The sequence below is a fragment of the Giraffa tippelskirchi genome, chromosome 11, assembly GCF_054371585.1.
Source record: "Giraffa tippelskirchi isolate mGirTip1 chromosome 11, T2T-mGirTip1v1.2.pri, whole genome shotgun sequence".
NCBI classification, from domain to species: domain Eukaryota; kingdom Metazoa; phylum Chordata; class Mammalia; order Artiodactyla; family Giraffidae; genus Giraffa; species Giraffa tippelskirchi.
The window spans coordinates 127,147,435-127,166,101 of NC_137285.1; the positions used below are offsets into that span (position 1 = coordinate 127,147,435).

General features: G+C 35.8%; 1 protein-coding gene across 50 annotated transcripts in view; it reads left to right on the forward strand.

Moving 5' to 3' along the window:
• EMSY (EMSY transcriptional repressor, BRCA2 interacting) overlaps positions 1–18,667 on the forward strand; it is an 82,974-nt gene that overhangs the window by 52,021 nt on the left and 12,286 nt on the right. For 15 of the 50 annotated variants that reach the window (XM_081544300.1, XM_081544349.1, XM_081544301.1 and 12 more), the window contains 6 exons: positions 1,468–1,604; positions 4,065–4,238; positions 6,162–6,360; positions 15,221–15,385; positions 17,099–17,254; positions 18,266–18,307. In XM_081544300.1, coding sequence (XP_081400426.1) covers positions 1,468–1,604; positions 4,065–4,238; positions 6,162–6,360; positions 15,221–15,385; positions 17,099–17,254; positions 18,266–18,307 — 873 coding nt within the window. The remainder of the gene's footprint in view (positions 1–1,467; positions 1,605–4,064; positions 4,239–6,161; positions 6,361–15,220; positions 15,386–17,098; positions 17,255–18,265; positions 18,308–18,667) is intronic. The other 35 variants (XM_081544303.1, XM_081544305.1, XM_081544351.1 and 32 more) reach the window with 3 other exon arrangements.

The window sequence follows — 18,667 nt, forward strand, 5'->3', positions numbered from 1 at the left end:
TATAGGTACAAAGGGCACATTGGGTCTAGTATGCTCAAGGACTGATGTGGAAATCAGCACACTGAAGAAGAGATATATGTTGGGTAATCCTGAAAATTAAAGTCTGATGGAACCTGGAGGGCTAAGCTAAAGAGTTTGGTCTTTGTGTGGTAGATAATAGGAAGCCATAATAAAAGAAATTACTCGTTAAACTATAGAGTTTATGGTGTACATTGTGCAGTGGGAACAAAAAAGATCAAATTATAAAGGATTTTGAAACCCAAGAAGGGAAGTTGAAACTAAATACAGTGGGGATTTGGAAGGTTTTTGACCAGTTTCACATGTTGTTGGTTCATGACATGATGAAATAAAGTGGTGTTTGTTTTTTTTTAAGAATGTTTGCTATGGCAGGATACATCAGAGCTATTTGCATGACAGAGAAACTTGAAATAGGGAGAAGATATGGGAAAGCAAAAGAGATGTGGGCCTGTCGAGCTGACATTGATAACATTTTGAAAGAAGACATTTGTTATGACAAATTTAGTTCATTCATACACTCATTGAATGATAACTTGAGTAATTGCAATATGGTGTGTGCTAAATGCTGAGGAGTCAGTGGTATAAAAAGATACAGCTGGAGCTAAGGGGCTTCATTTTGTTAGAGGATGCAGAGTGAAGACAAGGCAAGAATCAAAGATTTGCACCAGAATTTCCAATTTGAACAATTAGAAGAATATAGGGTATGAATATGATAGGAAGATAAATTTGATAGAAGAGAAACAGATTGTGGAAGGATGTGGGGCAGAGGGTAAGATACTAATATGTTTAGATCGGTAGATATATATCTACTATATAGATCTTAATAATTAAAAATATAAATTTATATATTTAAGTATATAAATTAGGGTTTCATCCTCAGACTTTTCAGAGTGTTATAAGAGTACACGTTTCATCTGACTTGGTCTGTGACTAGTGTTTATTTTTCTTTTTGTTCACATAAAAATCAATGACATTTCTTTTTCACAAATTTTCTCTACAGTCTAGTGTTATATGAGAATTTTGATATACATTTACCCTTTTTTATGTTCTTTTTTTGAAGCGTTTTCCTATCATACTAGTCACATAGGTAATACTATTGAGTTTGGGAGAAATGTCTGTCATGAAATAGTCTAATTTGTTTCAGTTAACTAGTCAGAAGAAGAATATCGATAGGGAAGCAGATTGTGATATATTTAGATTCTGAGTTTGCTATGTAGGTCTTCAGATTCCAAAAAGATGAATGCTGTAAGAATCAATTCTTAATATTCTTTAATTCTAGGGCAACTTGTAATTTATTATTCCAAGGCCTTCATTTTCATCCTCATGACAGCTTTGACATCATCTGGGGTGACACTGACTACATGTATTTAATTGTGTACAACATAAATAGAAATAACCAAATATCACTAGTCCTTAACTCAGGCCTCCTTTTCTCCCCTCTTCTCTAAGGAACGACTACCAAAATCACTACAATCCCCATGACTTCTAAGCCCAATGTGATTGTTGTGCAAAAGACTACAGGAAAAGGAACGACCATTCAAGGCCTCCCGGGCAAAAACGTTGTCACAACGTTGCTTAATGCTGGAGTAAGTAAGAGCTTGAACTGCAGACTCAGCAGTCCGCTAAGGATTTTAAAGACCAGCTATATAAATATTTGTCTAGGGACTTGAGAACTCACAATGGCTAGAATGGCTTGATTTACTCCTACTGTGATGTAAAAAACACCACCTACTGATGCCATTTTTTATAGTAATTTCTAAAACATGTTACTCATAGCTATGTTGCTTATGACCATGATTTCTATCTTAGCTTGGTTCAGATGGAAGATTCTACCAGCTTAACTCAGAGGGAGCTCTGTCAGTGGACAGTTTTATTCCTGCTTATGGCCAGTAGATACCAGTCTAGTATTGGACGTAGGCTAGGCAAAGAGAAATATTTGCTGCTAAGACTAAATTAATGACAAGGATTTGTTACTTTCATTTTTACTTCTTTGAGCTAGTGGGAAAAAAAATCAAGTAAATTAGAGATGCATTTATAGTTCTGAAGGCAATTGTTACGAGGTTAAGAGATTTGAAGTTAGCCAAACTTAGGCTTTGTCTCTGAGTATCATAGGTGTTTGGCTAACTTATTCAACTTCTCTCATCCATAATTTCCTCATTTGTACATTGGGGATGATGATCTCTACCAGTGAGTTTGTTGAGTAATGAGTATCTAACTGGTAACTGTTTTAAAAGTGCTTAGAACAGTACCTGGCACATAAGTCCTCAATAAATTGTTTTTTCTTACTGTTATTACTCTTTGTACTTAACTATAGAGGCTTGGTAGTATCTCTACTTTGTTAGAAAAAAGAATACTATACTTCATTGTAGTTGATCTCTAGTGACTTCCTTGGCATCGTAGTCTTTACAGTGCTGGTGGGTGTCTAGTATTAGATTTTTTCATCACATAGGAAAGCGTAGTTCCTAGCCTCAGTTCACATAGTAAGCCAAAAATAAAGCCAGAATTAGAATATAGATTTTCAGAAATTACATGGTTTGTACTTTCACGGAACTTGATATTAAAAGAGAGGGGTACCATGTAATCTAGGTCCTATGGTCATATAGATCTAAAAATAGTATGTGTGAGTACTAGCTGCCATATATATCTAATAGCAAAAAGTTTGACACAAGAAATGGTAGTCAAACAAGAAGATCAGGGTATAAGACCATTCTCTTCACCACATACATACATGCACCTATACTCATAACTTGCTTACCTGTGCATGTACACACACACACACACAACCAGAAGAGCTTTTTCAAAAAATAAGCCTGCTAGTTTGTTTTGAATGGGTCTTTATAATTATACTTGGACAGGGCCCATTGAGCTTCTTAGTAGAAGGGCACACCCACTTGCAAACTAGCAGCTCTTGGCAAATACTATAGAGCTCTTTCCAGAGATGCTGCCATGAAGGGTGTGTTATGTATTAAAATAAGTAATCACATGGTTGGCAGACACTCCATGTTTTCCTTAGACTATTGCCGCAGATATTTAAACTTGTGAAGTTTGTAATCATTTAACCTAAATTCACAGAGTGATTACCTTTTTGCCAGTTCACCTAGGTGTTTTGTTTTTACTGGCTGCTAAATTTCAGTGGCCACACATTTAGGTGATGGTGACTGAAAAGAAAAACTGATAAGGTGAAAAAATTTTAGATATTTTCCTTTTTAATTTTATGGATTTTAATTTTTAAAATTTTAGTACTTTAGTAAAATGACTGTATTTGAATTTAATTTGTTAAGCTCAAGTATTGACTCCATAAATGATCAGAAAATAGTACTTAAGAATAAAGCAATGAAAATGTAGAAAATGGTGAAAAGTTAATGGGCTTAAACTATCTAGTTAGTAGACTAAAGTGATATTAGTAACATGCTAATGTGGGAAATGTCCTGAGTTTTTTCTTTGTATTTTCCAGTGTAACCTCAGAAAAGTTAATATCGCTGCTGATTATATTTCTTGCCCATACCATTATTTCACATAGACATTCTGCTATATAGCCTTATATCTTCATATTTGGGAAACTTAGTTTATTTTGTATGTGAACATTTAGCTATTGGTAGAATACACAGTAATTTTTTTATTACATATATGTTTATTTCATATAAACTGTCACATAAAGATGAATATTGAGGGAGCACGACCTGTAGTTTCAACACTTAGAGATAACCATTGTTAACATTTTAGTATTCTATAATTTTTGGCTCTTAGTATGTACATTCTGTGAATGACAGAGAATACTAAGTATTCTTAAATAAGGTGATTTTTAAAATTCACTCACCAAGAAATATTTACTGCCTTGTTTGGACAGAAGGTTGGTCAGATGACTTCTAAAATCATTTCAACTAGGTCTAACATTTTTGATCACCGGGAAGCCTATACTTTGTTGCACAATTTGCAACCCTTTCCCCATCATCCTGGTAAAAGTTTTCTATGATTTTTCAGTAAAAGGACTTTTTTTTCCCATTTAAATGTATGTAAATCTCATGTATTTACTGACTTCAATTTAGGGAGAAAAGACTATTCAGACGGTGCCAACAGGAGCAAAGCCAGCTATTATCACTGCTACAAGACCCATCACCAAAATGATTGTAACTCAGCCAAAAGGTATAGGTTCCACAGTTCAACCAGCAGCTAAAATCATCCCAACAAAAATTGTTTATGGGCAGCAAGGGAAAACACAGGTATGCTAAGATATGGTGATTTTTCTTGACTCTGGTATATTTCAAATTCCTAAAATTCCAAGGTAGAAATCTGAACAAAAAGATGAGTAACATTTAAAGAACCAGATTATTAAAAGTTATGATTGAATGTTTATAACCATCTGTTTTCAAAACCTGTGTTTCTCTTTTCAGTACTTAAAATAAATTAAATATTTGTGTCATGTCATGAGCAAAATTTAGAGAATAGAATCCCCGTGGAGTAAAGTTTGCTGAAGGTGTTTGTTGTTATTTGAGAAGTAGATGGTTGACAGAGGATGGTAGTTATTCATAATCTGTCAAAGAATATTTTTGTATAAGCTTATATGACCTCTGAAAGCACTTTAGATATTTACTTATAAAATTTTATTTCCTTGAAACCTAAATAATGGAGAAAGTAGAGATCTGTTCATTTTTCAACCAGTAAATGATAAGGGAGCTTTTCTAGAAATTTACCTGGGAAATTGAGGCTCAGGATTTAATCTTGTGTTGCTGGGCTACTGTTTATTTTGCAAGTACTTTACTTTTTTGAGAATATCAAAGGAAATGATGTCAGCTTTGGTTGAAAAATGCTATTTTAGAATTTTTGTAAAAGATAATAATTTATCTATAAACTAATAGTTTGCCTTTAGAATCAGTTCCCTCAATATTATAGCCAAATAGTTTATATATCAAAACCATTAGTTTTGTGATTTTCTAATAAGGTCAAATTGCTTTAAATTTCAGTGGTAACAGTTACATTTGCTCCATCATCTTTGTCATAACCCATGTTTTCATTCTTGAATTTTTGGAAATGGGTGACTTAATTGAGTCTGAAAGACTTAGATTCTTATAAATGGAGAGGTAAAAAATAATTGTGGTGAAGTAACATTTTCATTCCATGTACCCAATTGAAGTTAACTCCTGGAGTCCACACTTTGAATTGAATGGTTCAGTGTGAAACTTTCTTCCCATTTCACTTGTTCTACTATCTGTGGTTTTTACCTTTGCCAAGAGTTGATCTCTCACATGTTCCATATTGACTATTGTAGTTGTCTAAATTGTGGCTCAGCAGTAAAGAATCTGCCTGCAATGCAGGAGATGCAGGAGACGCAGGTTCAATCCCTGGGTGGGGAAGATCCCCTGGAGGAGGGAATGGCAACCCACTCCAGTATTGTTGTGTGGAGATTCCCGTGGAGAGAGGAGCCTGGTGGGCTACAGTCTATAGGGTTGCAAAGAGTCGGACACGACTGAGCATGCACGCACACCCAGTTGTCTAAATTAGTGTTCCTTTGGAGATTTCTTAAAAGATGACTTAGGTCCTAAGCAAGATTACTTTGTGCAGGTGTGTTAATTAGAAATTTCATTTGTTTGCTAAAAAGAAACCTGAAGAACAGTGGCTTAAACAAATTAGAGTTTTATTTTTATTATATTGATAAATATTTAGAGGAAGGAAATCCTGGATTGTTATTGTGACTCAAAAATTCTCCTAGGAAATCTTTCCTCTTATGCTGACTATGTATAGTATACCTAAATACTTAAATTCTATCCCACACACAGACACACACACTTTCCCTGGGAATCTAGGCTCCTTGTGTCATTCTGTTCTGCCGTCCTTAGCTTGTGACTATCATTCTACTATATAACTGCAGATTGTAAAGTGACTCCGGAAGTCATTATAGGCAAGAAAAAACAGGGCAAAGGCTCTTGTCAAGATTGTAGTTGTTGTAGCATGAAATGTATATGTGGCCTGGTGTAATTGATTCATAGGTTGAATTTGTCTGTGATGATCAATGCTATGCCCAAAGTATAATAAATAGAGTACTGTTTTCCATGTCAGGAAAATATTTGTTTTATTATGATCTAGAAGTTAAACATACTTTAAATGCTCAAAAATTTATACAGATTGTATTTCCACTTGTCTTCTAGGTTCTTATTAAACCCAAACCAGTGACATTTCAGGCCACAGTTGTTAGTGAACAAACAAGGCAACTGGTCACAGAAACATTACAACAAGCATCCAGGGTGGCAGAGGCTGGTAATTCATCTATTCAAGAAGGAAAGGAAGAACCACAGAGTTATACAGATAGTAGTTCCTCTTCTACAGAGTCCTCCCAGAGTTCCCAAGGTAAGACCCATTTTACTTCTGATTTGTATAATTATTGCTGAGATAATGCCCTAGTTCTAAAATAGTTGAATCTAAGGATCTCAAACAAACATGTATACTTTGACTTGTCAGTTCTTTTTATTGTCTTTTGTTTGATGTGAGCAGAAGTTTGGTTTTTGGTAAGGCTTACCATTCTTTCTTGCCTTGCATATGTTCATCAAATAATTCATAAACTAGATGATGATTTTGGCAGATAGGTATTATCAAACTGGATAGAGCTGTGATTCCTTTGGTTTGCTTTGAGTAAGTAGAAGTGTGCAAGAAAGTGAGTGTGCCTTTTGAAATGTTTTTTGCTGAACCTTGAGAAAGGATCATGGTGGCCAGAGATGGGCCTATAAGTGGGCTGTATGTGGGTGTTTATACATTGCAGTTTGCATGGGATAAGTCTTAGTTTATTTCTGTTCTAGAATAATAATAGCATTTTCTTTCACTCTCATAGGTGTTCCAGTTTAGATGATAATTGTGTGGTTGTCCTAATTATAAGAAGGTGATATGAAGCCAGGCTGCACAGTAGGGAAACTAGTTATAGTTAGTGCTATTTTAATTATGTTGTTCTAGGGAGTCAATTGAAATAAACTCAATGATCGTAAGCTTTGAGATTTTCTACAAATCTAGTACCTGTGTCTGTCAGTTACCTTAACCACTCATATTGATCATAAACTTTGAGACTTTGTACAAATCTAGACCCTGATGCTGGGAAAGATTGAGGACAAGAGGAGAAGAGGGCAACAGAGGATGAGATGGTTGGATGGCATCACTGACTAAATGGACATGAATTTGAGCAAACTCAGGGAGATAGTGAAGGACAGGGAGACTTGGAGTGCTGCAGTTCATGGAGTTGCAAAGAGTTGGACATGACTGAGCAACTGAACAACAACAAATCTAGTACCCGTGTGTGTGTCAGTTACCTTAACCACCCAGGTAGTATATTTATGCCTGTACTTATAAGCTCTGATATATCGAAACAGAACTGTTTATCTTTCTTTGATCATTCCTCACTCACTCTGTTTCCTCTCCTCACGTCCACATTATTCTCTCTGGAATGCTCTCTTAGCACCTTCACTTTTTCAATACAGTTTCTTCATATTGTACAGGCATTATTATTTTAACTCTTTAGTGGAATCATCCCAGATTAGTCTTACTAATGATTCATATTGCTAATTATTCCATTAATTCAATTTGAACATGTATTTTTGAATTTATACTATGTAGTAAACTTTATGAGAAAGCTTCATGAAGGAGGTAGCATTTGAAATGGTCTTTGAAAACTCGTTGATAAAAAAATAAATTAAAATATTGATTTTAGCAAACAGTATGGCTCTCATTTTAGAAAATGGATAATTTTCTTCAGCATATTATCAGTAATAGTAATACTTTCTGAATCAATTTGCTAAGGTTTAATTTATCATTCTATATTGGTTATGAATCAGTTTATGTCTGGTTACAGTGGGGTGATATTTACTCTATTTCTTTTAGACTTACAGATTTGATGTGTATAGATTCTGTTCTTAAACTAACAATAAGATTCTTTTTTCCTCTTTTATTTCTAAGTCTGTACTTACTTGAATAATTCCAGCTCTTTTTTCCTTTGAGAAATATTTTCATAAAAGGCAGGTAAAATGTTTAGGTTATGAATTGGTGCTGAAATGGGAACCTGAACAGTAATGTCTATATATGCACAATCTCAGGTTACCTTTGAAATTGCTGTTTTTTTCCTAAGGGAGCTATAAGCCAGTCATTACTTCCCTAACATGCCATTTCATTAGGGAGCCTTTAGTTTTCATTCTAAGAAAGGGACAAAAGTTTGACTATTTTTGGAAGTGATTGAGTGTAAAGTTTCTTGCTCTTTGATCTGTTATTATATGTGGCATCATTTATTTTTACTTTTGTTATTTATCTTTCATTGCATATTACTTCTTTTTAAAATATTTTATAATACAGAAAAAATCACCAAAGAGGAATATCTAATATAGTTAACTATAAAGCCAGTTTTAAAAAATATTTCTTTATTTGCTTTTTCTTTGGCTGTCCTAGGTCTTAATTTTGTCATGCAGAATATTCATTGTGCTGCATAACTCTCTAGTTCTGACACACAGGCTCCAGAGCGTGTGGGCTCAGTAGTTGTGACATGCAGGTTTAGTTGCTCCACAGCATGTAGGATCATAGTTCCCCGACCAGAGATCAAACCCATGTCCCCTGCCTTGCAAGGTGGTTTCTTAACTACTGGGCCACCAGGGAGGTCCCTAAAGCCAATTTTTATAATCTTCATTTACTCCTCTTCCCATTTCACTGTATAGTTTCTTAGTGCATTCTCCAAAGACAAAGGACTAGGAATATATATGCTGTGTTATAAGAGAAAGGGATAAAGGTTTTGCTAAGTCTAAGACTCAAGTTTGGTTTTCATACCTACTGGGAATATAAGCACTATGTAACAGTCTATTTTTTTCTTTATATTGTTTTTGTAGTTTTTAGCCCACCTCTGTTTAGTACTTTTAATGTAATTTCAAATTTATAAAAAGTTGCAGGAATAAAAAGAACTTCTGTGTATAGTCTTTTACTAGATTCACCACTTATTTATATTTTGCCCTATTTACTTTGTTGTTGATTCTCTTTCTATGCCGCCCCCTGTGTGTTTATAATTTTTGAATTTTTTAACCGTTTGAGAACGAGTTGTAGATGTCATGCCCTTTATCTCTAAATACTTATATTTGTCGGCTTATATTTCTTAAGGGTGAGTCTCTTCATAACTAAAATACAGTTATCAAAACCACAATTTAAAGTTTTAGTTCTATAATGTACAATCCATTCAGATGTCGTCAACTGTCCAGTCATGGTCTTTGTAGTTTTGCCACTACAACAACCTACCCCCACCAGTCCACATCAATATTATGCATTACATTTAGTTGCATTTAATTGTCATGACTCTTTATTTTCCTTATATTTGGATTATCTCCCGGCCTTTCTTTGTGCTCTTGATCTTGACTTTTTTTTTTTTTTTTTTTAAGATTATTTATTTATTTGGCTGCGTGGAGTCTTAGTTGCAACATGTGGGCTCTAGTTCCCTGACCAGGGATCAAACCCCGGCCCCTTGCATTGGGAGCTCAGAGGCTTAGCCACCGGGCCACCAGGGAAGTCCCTGATCTTGACATTTTTGAAGGAAATAGATCATTTACTTTGTAGAATAGTCTTCAATTTAAAATTGTCTGATGTTTTTCATTTGATTCAGCATGAATTCCACATATGTGGTGTATCTTTAGCTTTATCTTATCAGGAGGCACTGATGTCAGTTTGTCCCAATATTGATGATGTTAATGTTGATCTCTTGGTTAATGCTGTCCCTTTTTTTTTTTTTTTTACATTATGAAATTACCTTATTTCCCTTTGAGATTAATGGTAATATATTGGGAGATGGTTTGAAACTATATATCATATCCCTCATCTTTATCTACTGGTTTTAGCATCCAGTGATAATTTTCTAAAGTCTATTATTTGTTACCTAGTTTATAGTTGGCATCCTACTGTAAGAATAGATGAACTTTTCTTGACTTCGTATCCTTTTTCTAGTGACTTCCTTTATACAAATCTTAGAATAAAGATGTCTTTTTATGCCAAAGGATTCCCTGATTCTTTTTTTTTTTTTTTTACGGTCATAATAAAATTTTATTGAGAACCAGTACATTAAATCCTTTATAGAACATAGAAATACGTACAATTCCAGCCCTTTCCAATAAATGGCAATGTAACATTGGCATAGGATTCCTGAATATCCCAAACGCTTTGTTTTGTACCTGTAGGAGAGAAACAGTTCTTCTACCGCTTAACAACACAGAAGTGGGGTGCTCTGACCTATTTAGGGTGGGCAGCACCGGAGACAGAATTCGGCATGAATAAAGAAGGACTACAAATGAGTTCAAGTAGCTGAAGGAGCAGATGAATAAATGTTCACTCTTCTCATTTTGTATTTCAAACTCAGTCAAGAGAAGGCAAGGCATTATAAAATCAGACACAAATTAACTCGAGGACATGAGCAAAGCATATCTCTCAATTAAGTTATGCTGCTGCTGCTACTGCTAAGTCGCTTCAGTCGTGTCCGACTCTGTGCGACCCCAGAGACGGCCGCCCACCAGGCTCCCCCGTCCCTGGGATTCTCCAGGCAAGAGTACAGGAATGGGTTGCCATTTCCTTCTCCAGATTCCCTGATTCTACTCGTGGTTTCTAAACTTCCCCACCATTCCCTGCCTGAAAGGAAAAGCAGTTTGGGCCTTATACCTTAATTTCTGAACTCTCCTCACAGGCTAGAATAGAGACCTTCATCTTCACCTTGTTATGGCACTTTCCTTAATCGCCCTGGGAGGGTTCATTACTCCTTCTCTACTAGGCTTCCAAAATTGCTTTGTACTACCAGCTAGTTTATCATTGATCATTTTATTTTGTACTTTTTTTGTTTGTTTAATATAATTATTTTCTTTTCCACTAGGCTACTAACTTCTCAGAGGCAAGCATCATACTCATCTCTGTATATTCAGAATTTAGTGAAGAGGTTAGCTAGCTCTAAGTAGACACTCAGTAAAAGTTTCTCTGAATGAACAAACAAAACAGCAACTGTAACAGCAACTGTGACACAGAGTTAAGCTTCAGCCTTATAAATTCATTTTTGTTGCCTGAGTCCAAAACATATTTTCCTTTCCGGGGTTTCTCCTAACCTAGTGGGTGGGCCTTTTAAGTTCTATACACCTGAAGTATTTTTACATACTGATAGACAGCTAGATGACCAACTCTAATAGTTCAGGGTCATACTTGCCTAGGTCGCTAAATGAAAATTGGGCCACATGCCTTCCACAAGTCTTCAGCTTTCCTTCCTATTTGGATCTTCTTTTTTTCCCTTTTTCACTTGGGAACCAGGTTATTGGGCTTATTGGTTTGCATATTTTTTTAAAAAGAAAGAAAAAAATGTTGAAAGAAAAATTTTATTTCCAAAAACGGTTTTAAGTAGACTAGCTAGAATACAAGATTATGTGAAGTAAAATGGAAGAGAAAAAGGAGACAAAACCAAGGGTATGGATTTAAGATAGAACATGTATGAGGCAAATACAAAAATGCATCCTGTAAAGGCATTGTTTTAAGTAACTTGGTTTCTAGGATGATCAGCAGGTGATGGTGAAGGTAAGGAATGAATGAAGGTTAAGCAAAACATACCAATACTTATTGCAGAACTTTTGAGAGTCATTATGTGGTGATATATATTGTGAAAGATGAAGAGTGGTGTATATAATATAAAATGCCCCCCAACTTTTTTGAGCATGGAACCTTTCTTTTGCAAAACATCTTAAAGAACTAATGTTCTTTAAGGAACATTTGAGAGAAAGCTGTGTAAGCAGTTAAATACTGTGAAGGTCTTGTTTTTTATGACAGTATTTCAGAGGGAAGATACCTATTACATCATGGAAAAGATACAGACAGCTTGGGTTTAGTATAGAATAGATGGATTAGATGCATGCAGCATCTGGGAATCATTTTTATGAAGAACTGTAGGTGGAGACAGGACATTTATCATAGAGAAGAGAAGATGAAGATTGGGTTGGGTTGTGGGGGACACAGGAACTGTTGTCAGTTATCTTAAGGACTGTGACATAGAAGAGGGAAAAGAATTGGTCTTTGGTAGGTACATGGGCTGGAGAAGGCAATGGCACCCCACTCCAGTACTCTTGCCTGACACGACTGACGCGACTTAGCAGCAGCAGCAGCAGGTACATGGGCAGAACTAGAACCGTTGAGTAGCAATCAGAAGACCTGTTTCCACCCCATATAAGAAAATTTTCAAATTGTCATAACTGTGCAAAGATGGAAGGAAACTGCCTTGGAAAACAGTGAGTTCTCTAGTGCTAGATTCCTGGACTGGTGGTGATATTTTGAAGATTTTAACATAGGATCGATGATAGTATTAAACATACATTTAGATTTTATTTTTTCTAGCTGAGAGATCTCACATGAAAGTTGAAAGTAGCTCAGTCGTGTCCGACTCTTTGCAACCCCATGGACTAATATATAGTCCTTGGAATTCTCCAGGCCAGAATACTGGAATGGGTAGCCATTCCCTTCTCCAGGGGATCTTCCCAACCCAGGGATCAAACCCAGGTCACCCGCATTGCAGGTGGATTCTTCACCAGTTGAGCTACCAGGGAAGCCTGAGAGGTCTTACAATTCTATGCAAATGTGATAGAAGCTTTTTATAGTAAAGACATAAGAGACATTCTTCCATAGAGATGCCTGAATCTGCCTTTGGATGTAACAGTATAGTGTATATCTCTAGTACATAACATGTAGTATATGCCCAGTAAATATTTGTTAAGTGAAAGTGAAGTCGCTCAGTCGTGTCCGACTCCTAGCGACGCCATAGACTGTAGCCTACCATGCTGCTCTGTCTATGGCATTTTCCAGGCAAGAGTACTGGAGTGGGTTGCCATTTCCTTCTCCAGAGGATCTTCCCAACCCAGGGATCGAACCTGGGTCTCCCGCCATTGTAGGCAGATGTTTTACCATCTGAGCCACCCGGGAAGTGGTAAATGACCTATGGGGAAAGATCTGTGGGTCAGTAGGCCACCATCACCAAGAGAGATAGGGAAGCCTGGATGGATGCACACTGCGTAATCAAATGGAACTGTTGTATCAGGCTCCTGCTGTCTCAGTCATTGCACTCTGACCTCAGCATCAGATTTGGTAGGCAGTAGATTTATCTAGTCTAAGTGAGAGCCAAAAGTAGAGAGCAAAATCACTCAAGGAATGTTTTTCACGCTTAGGTTCACGCTCATTCTGTGTCACAGCTGTTGGGGTTGCTGCAATGATGCTTTGTATGATCAGCTGCACTTTCTGTGTATGGGCAAAAAGAGAAAAAACAGTCTTCCCAGTCCCTATGGGATGATGTTATGTGGGGTGATGTTTCTGATTACGTGCTCCTTGTAGAAATGTGTTTTCTTTTTCCAGTCTTATTTTACCTTATCTCTCTACCAATGCAGTTTTTGCTTTCTTCTGGGTATTTAATATGTGTGTTTGACAGAGTTGGGTTGCAAATTCATTCTTTGCCTATAGGTCCTTTCCCCTAACCAAGGGGTACTTATAGCATCATGAGAGATCCTTGAAATTGAGAACTAAGTTTATATAAAATGAATGGTTCCCTAATATAATCAGTTCTCTTTAAGTTTTATTTCTTATATATGCTCTTAGAATTAGTAAAGAAAAACTGCTATAGGCCTCACGTGGCATTTGATATTACTACATGATGTTGTTCTTCAATCATCTAGATTTTTTTTTGAAAGTTTAATGGAAATTCTATATTCCTGGTGTGGCATATAGTCTATGTAGAGTTTAGAGGATAAGGTAGGGAGCGTAAATACAGTTTTGTTTTTATGGTAAATAAAAATTCCAGATATTTTGTATATTGATTTTGTTTTTTGGGAAAGATAGGTATTTTTGGTTTTGTTTTTGAAGAGTCATTCCTGCTGCTTCAACCTTTTTGAACAACTTTGTGGTTTTTAAAAATATAAAATTCATAGCAGGGTGAACTGAAGTTGTACTTATTCTTAGTTTTGGGGCTGAATGAATTATTTTCTGTGATACTTTCACTGACCATTCCAATTCATAGTAGTCTTTTTCTTTCTATTGTATAATTGCCCTAATCATTTGGCTTTATCCCAGGATACAAAGCTATACACACACATTTTATGTCTCCTCCATTAGAATCTAAACTTGGGAGGAGTCATGCTTTTATAGCCTATGTAATTTCTATGTTGTATCTTGGACCAAGGAGTTTAGGAACTTAACAATAGTGTAGTATACTACACTTATACTACTTATTCCATCTACTTATTCTGTAGATGGAAAACTCAAATAATTTATTGTTTGATTTGATGTGTCTTAATATTTACATGCATACTTATATAGCATGAATATAATAAGCCTTGAGTTAGTTAGGGCTATAATTTCTTTTGAAACTAACAAAAAGGCTTAGAATTGAGAAATTTTCAGGCCACAACCAGAACAATAACAACAAAAATAAAACATTTCCATTGTCCTTCATAGTTTATAAAGCTCTTTTACGTATATTATTTCATTATATCCTCAGAAATCCTGTGAGGTAGAGAGGTAATTTTAGTGTTGCCATTTTAGAAATAATGATACTAAGACCCAAAGAATCAACTTGCTGGTAATTGATAGAGCTGGGACTGTAACCTAAGACTTTGAATTCTGAATGTTATACGTGTCCTATTATATCATGCTGCTTCTAGATCATTTATCCATTTTTCTTGTCAGTGGACAGGGTTTCCTTTCAGTAACTCTAATAAGTGTTGACTGAATGCTCAGGTTGTAATACAGAACACATTTTTAGGTGCATTGGGGAAAATAAGACTCATATAGCATTTCGTTCTTATGGTGCATGGACATGCACCCACCTACAGAAATGCACACCTATTTATTATAGCAGTTATAACATTGAACTGTAATTTGTCTCTTTACATGTCTGTCTCTCCAACCAGATTGTGTGCTTCTTGAGCATCCTTTGATTATTTTGTGAGCTCCGTTATATCCTCAGTGCCAAATGTAGACTGGCACATAGGTGCCCAGTCTGTTGAATCAATGAATGAATGAATAAGTGAATACAGACATGAAAGACAGTATGCCCTCTGGGAGCTTACAGTCTTTTGGGGGAGATAAAGCATGAATTTTGTAGTAAAACAAAGATTTTTTAAAAAGAACAAATTGTTTTTTTTTTTTTTAAGAGAAACTTTGTTTATAGGGTTTTTTTTTTTTAACTAATATAAAACAGATTCCCAGCCTGTAGTTCATGTAATTGCTTCCCGGCGTCAGGATTGGTCAGAACATGAGATTGCAATGGAGACTAGCCCCACCATAATTTATCAGGATGTATCCAGTGAATCACAATCAGCTACTTCAACAATCAAAGCTCTGTTAGAACTCCAACAGACAACAGGTATGAATTCACATGCTCAGCTGAATGAAGCATGTTTTCTCTGGAGATGGGTTGTGCTAAACTACTACTACTGTTATATTTTCTTTGTTATGATTTGAGCACATTTCCCCCCTCTGGACTTGTCTATAATCATTGGTTCAGTCTGTTTACTTGTCAGTTCATTAAGATGTTCACAGGAGTGCTGAAGGATAGATAAACTGTAGTCTATTGTTTCTATCAGAAGAAAGAAGAAAAAACAGCACAGTTCTTTTCTTCTCTCTCTCCTGCTTAAAATGGACAATCCTGTTGCCTTTTGTCACCAGAAAGGAGTAGGTCTATTGATTTCTAAGCGCAAAGATAAATGCAGTACATTTGCCAGTTCTGTTCAGGAATAGTAGAAGACAAATTGGAGGGCCCCTGCCATCCTGCTTGATATTGGTGGAGCAGTTTTGTGGTCATAAAACATTAAGGGCCTTGCTAACATTCTGATTTGTTTTTTTATCTTCATACTTCTTTGTATAATTTAACAACCCAAGCTTCCATGCAAAGCTGTTCTCATTTAGCAAGATCCAATCAGTATTTCCAGTTACTAAATATCTTCTATAAACTCTAGGCAAAACTATGTTAGTTATACTGACTTTTCTATTATCATAGATGAGATATTGTCAGAGTTCTTAGGGGACCTTAGTGATGATCTTGTCCAACCATTTCATTATGGATAAACATACTGAGACCTAGAGAGGTTATACAGTTGGCTAGTGGCAGAGTGAGATTCCATGTCTTTTGATGCCCAGTTCAGTGTCCTCTCTACTTGTGGGGTGACTTTTGTATTCCTTTGGTTTTCTTTTACTTTCTTTAAATGATTATCTTGATTTTATCACATTTTATGCTTGGTGAGAATAATCTGAATGATTGCTTACTGGACTTAATTACTGGTTACTTTTTGTTGTAATATCCACTCTACACTACCCAAAGAATACTAGCATTTATTTTAAGTCTTTGATTTTTTTATTGGTGTTATTTTTGGCTTTAGGCATTTCCTTAGCTCCTTATCTTTGACATACTCAACTATTTCCGTTAATGCCTTATAGAGGGTGGAAACCAAATAATTTTGTAGAAAAAGTGATAATTTAGAAAGTTATTCTATCCATGGAAACCATTCTTGATTCCAGACCATTCCATAGACATTTTTTCAAGAACAGAGAGACCATATTTTCCTAACAATGAATATTTTTATTCTTCAAGAGTCATAAAAATGTAACATTTCTTTGGGAATTATCTTGAATTTTTAATAGATCAAATTAAACTGGTCACTGTGTTGTGCTCTTCTGGGCAGTTATGTCCTGGAGCAAATAATGCTGTGTACTGCTTACTCACCCTTTGTTTCCAGGTTGGTGAACTCAAGAATACCAGGTACTGCCTTGACTAAGGGTAAAGGAAATGTTCTAAAGGGAGTATGTACAAGGGAAACAGATCCAGTTGTTTGACCTGGTGATAATAGGGGGGAGATTTTAGTCTGAATGCATATGAGTTCTTGCTATGCTACTGAGTACGGTTGTACAAGTTGTGCACTCTATAGCCATACAGTAGTCTGCTCTTTTGTTTTCAACTTCCTGTCTTCTTAGTCACTGCCCATGTGGCACCCCAGAGGTCTTGTTCATTTTTCCATGGACAACTCTGGTTTTAGTACTTGTTTGTAATAAGGTTAATTTTTCCCCTGACTTTTTTATACAGTGAAGGAAAAATTGGAATCTAAACCAAGACAACCCACTATTGACCTGAGTCAAATGGCAGTGCCTATTCAGATGACCCAGGAAAAGAGACATTCTCCTGAAAGTCCATCAATTGCGGTGGTAGAGTCAGAACTAGTTGCTGAATACATCACTACTGGTAGGTGTCCTTTTAAAAAGTAGTATTAAGGTAGGAGTGCTACCTTTCTGGATTTCATGGGATGGGTGTTTGGGGGAAAACATATTTTTTATATTTCTTGATCTTTTCCAGTTTTCTCTGAGAGCAGAGTCACATTGTCTTTGGGATTTACCCTGTCTTTAATGATTAGGGGGAGAAAATTGATAGATTTTACAAAGTTTGCAAGTAATATAAAACTGTAGTTGGCCTTAAATAATATCTGTGAACATCAGGCAGCACTGGTAGTGAGAGGATAGAATATCTTTTATATGGGAATAAATACTCATATGCATTTGAATTTTTTAGTTTTGGGGAAGGGGAGGTGGGTCAAGGGAGAAAGAATGTATAAAATCCAATCCCCTCCCCCTTTTTAATGTAAAGAAAAAAATATGGAAAATTTTAAATCCTTGTAAATAGTTAACAGTTGTGATGGAAAGCACATTAGGTATTTATGTGGTCTGGCAGCAAAACACTGATGATACTTTTGGATGGCATATGTAGAGAAGTGGAGCAGGAAGTATAATAGATTCTTTTATATCCTGGTGAGACCACACCTGGAATACTGTTTTCTGTCTTGGGTACTCTATTACTTCGAGATTTGGAGGAGTTCAGAGAGTAGTAACATGAATAATTAGGGCTTAGGAGAGATGACTTATGAGGCAGAATATGAAGAACACCTGTCTTCTGTTTTCTTAAGCATAAGAGAACATAAAGTTGCAAATATTTGAAGGATGAAAATACCAAAGTGGAAAAGGAATTTTTTGGCATAATTCTAGGAGATATTGTTAAGACTAGTGGAATAAAATTGCCAAAAGGGAAAATCCAATTAAAAATTATGTAAAGCTATCTAGCATGTTTCTTTAGAGATACTTAGCAAAAAGCAGAGGGCAGTATGTTGGGAAAATCAATAATAACCTCTGGGGATAGACTAGATTATCAAACGGTAAATAGATAAAAAGACCTATGATATCTTCCCTTACTTATCCTTTTCAGAACGCACTGATGAGGGGACAGAGGTTGCTTTTCCCCTTCTAGGTAAGTGGTGTGCATCCATTTATAGTAAAAGTAACTGAAGGTAAAAGATGATTGTTTTGGGGGCAAACCACTTTAATGGATGCGCTCTACTCTGATCTGGTAGAGGAAAGGTAAGCTCTACTCAGTAAAAGGGAGAGAGACTTTCCTTTTGCAGGGTAGTGGGATTCTTTCTCAGAAATGAGCAGTTTGACATTGGAAAAATAAGAGTTGTTTAAAGAAATAAGTGACAGTTTTATGGTGTTTGCATGGCCCAGTTAAAGGTCACTTCAGCTGTTTTCCAAATATCTACTCTGTGACCTCCCTTCTATAATCTTCTCCCATCATATCATCAGCCTTACTGAGTGGTTTTTTTTTTTTTTA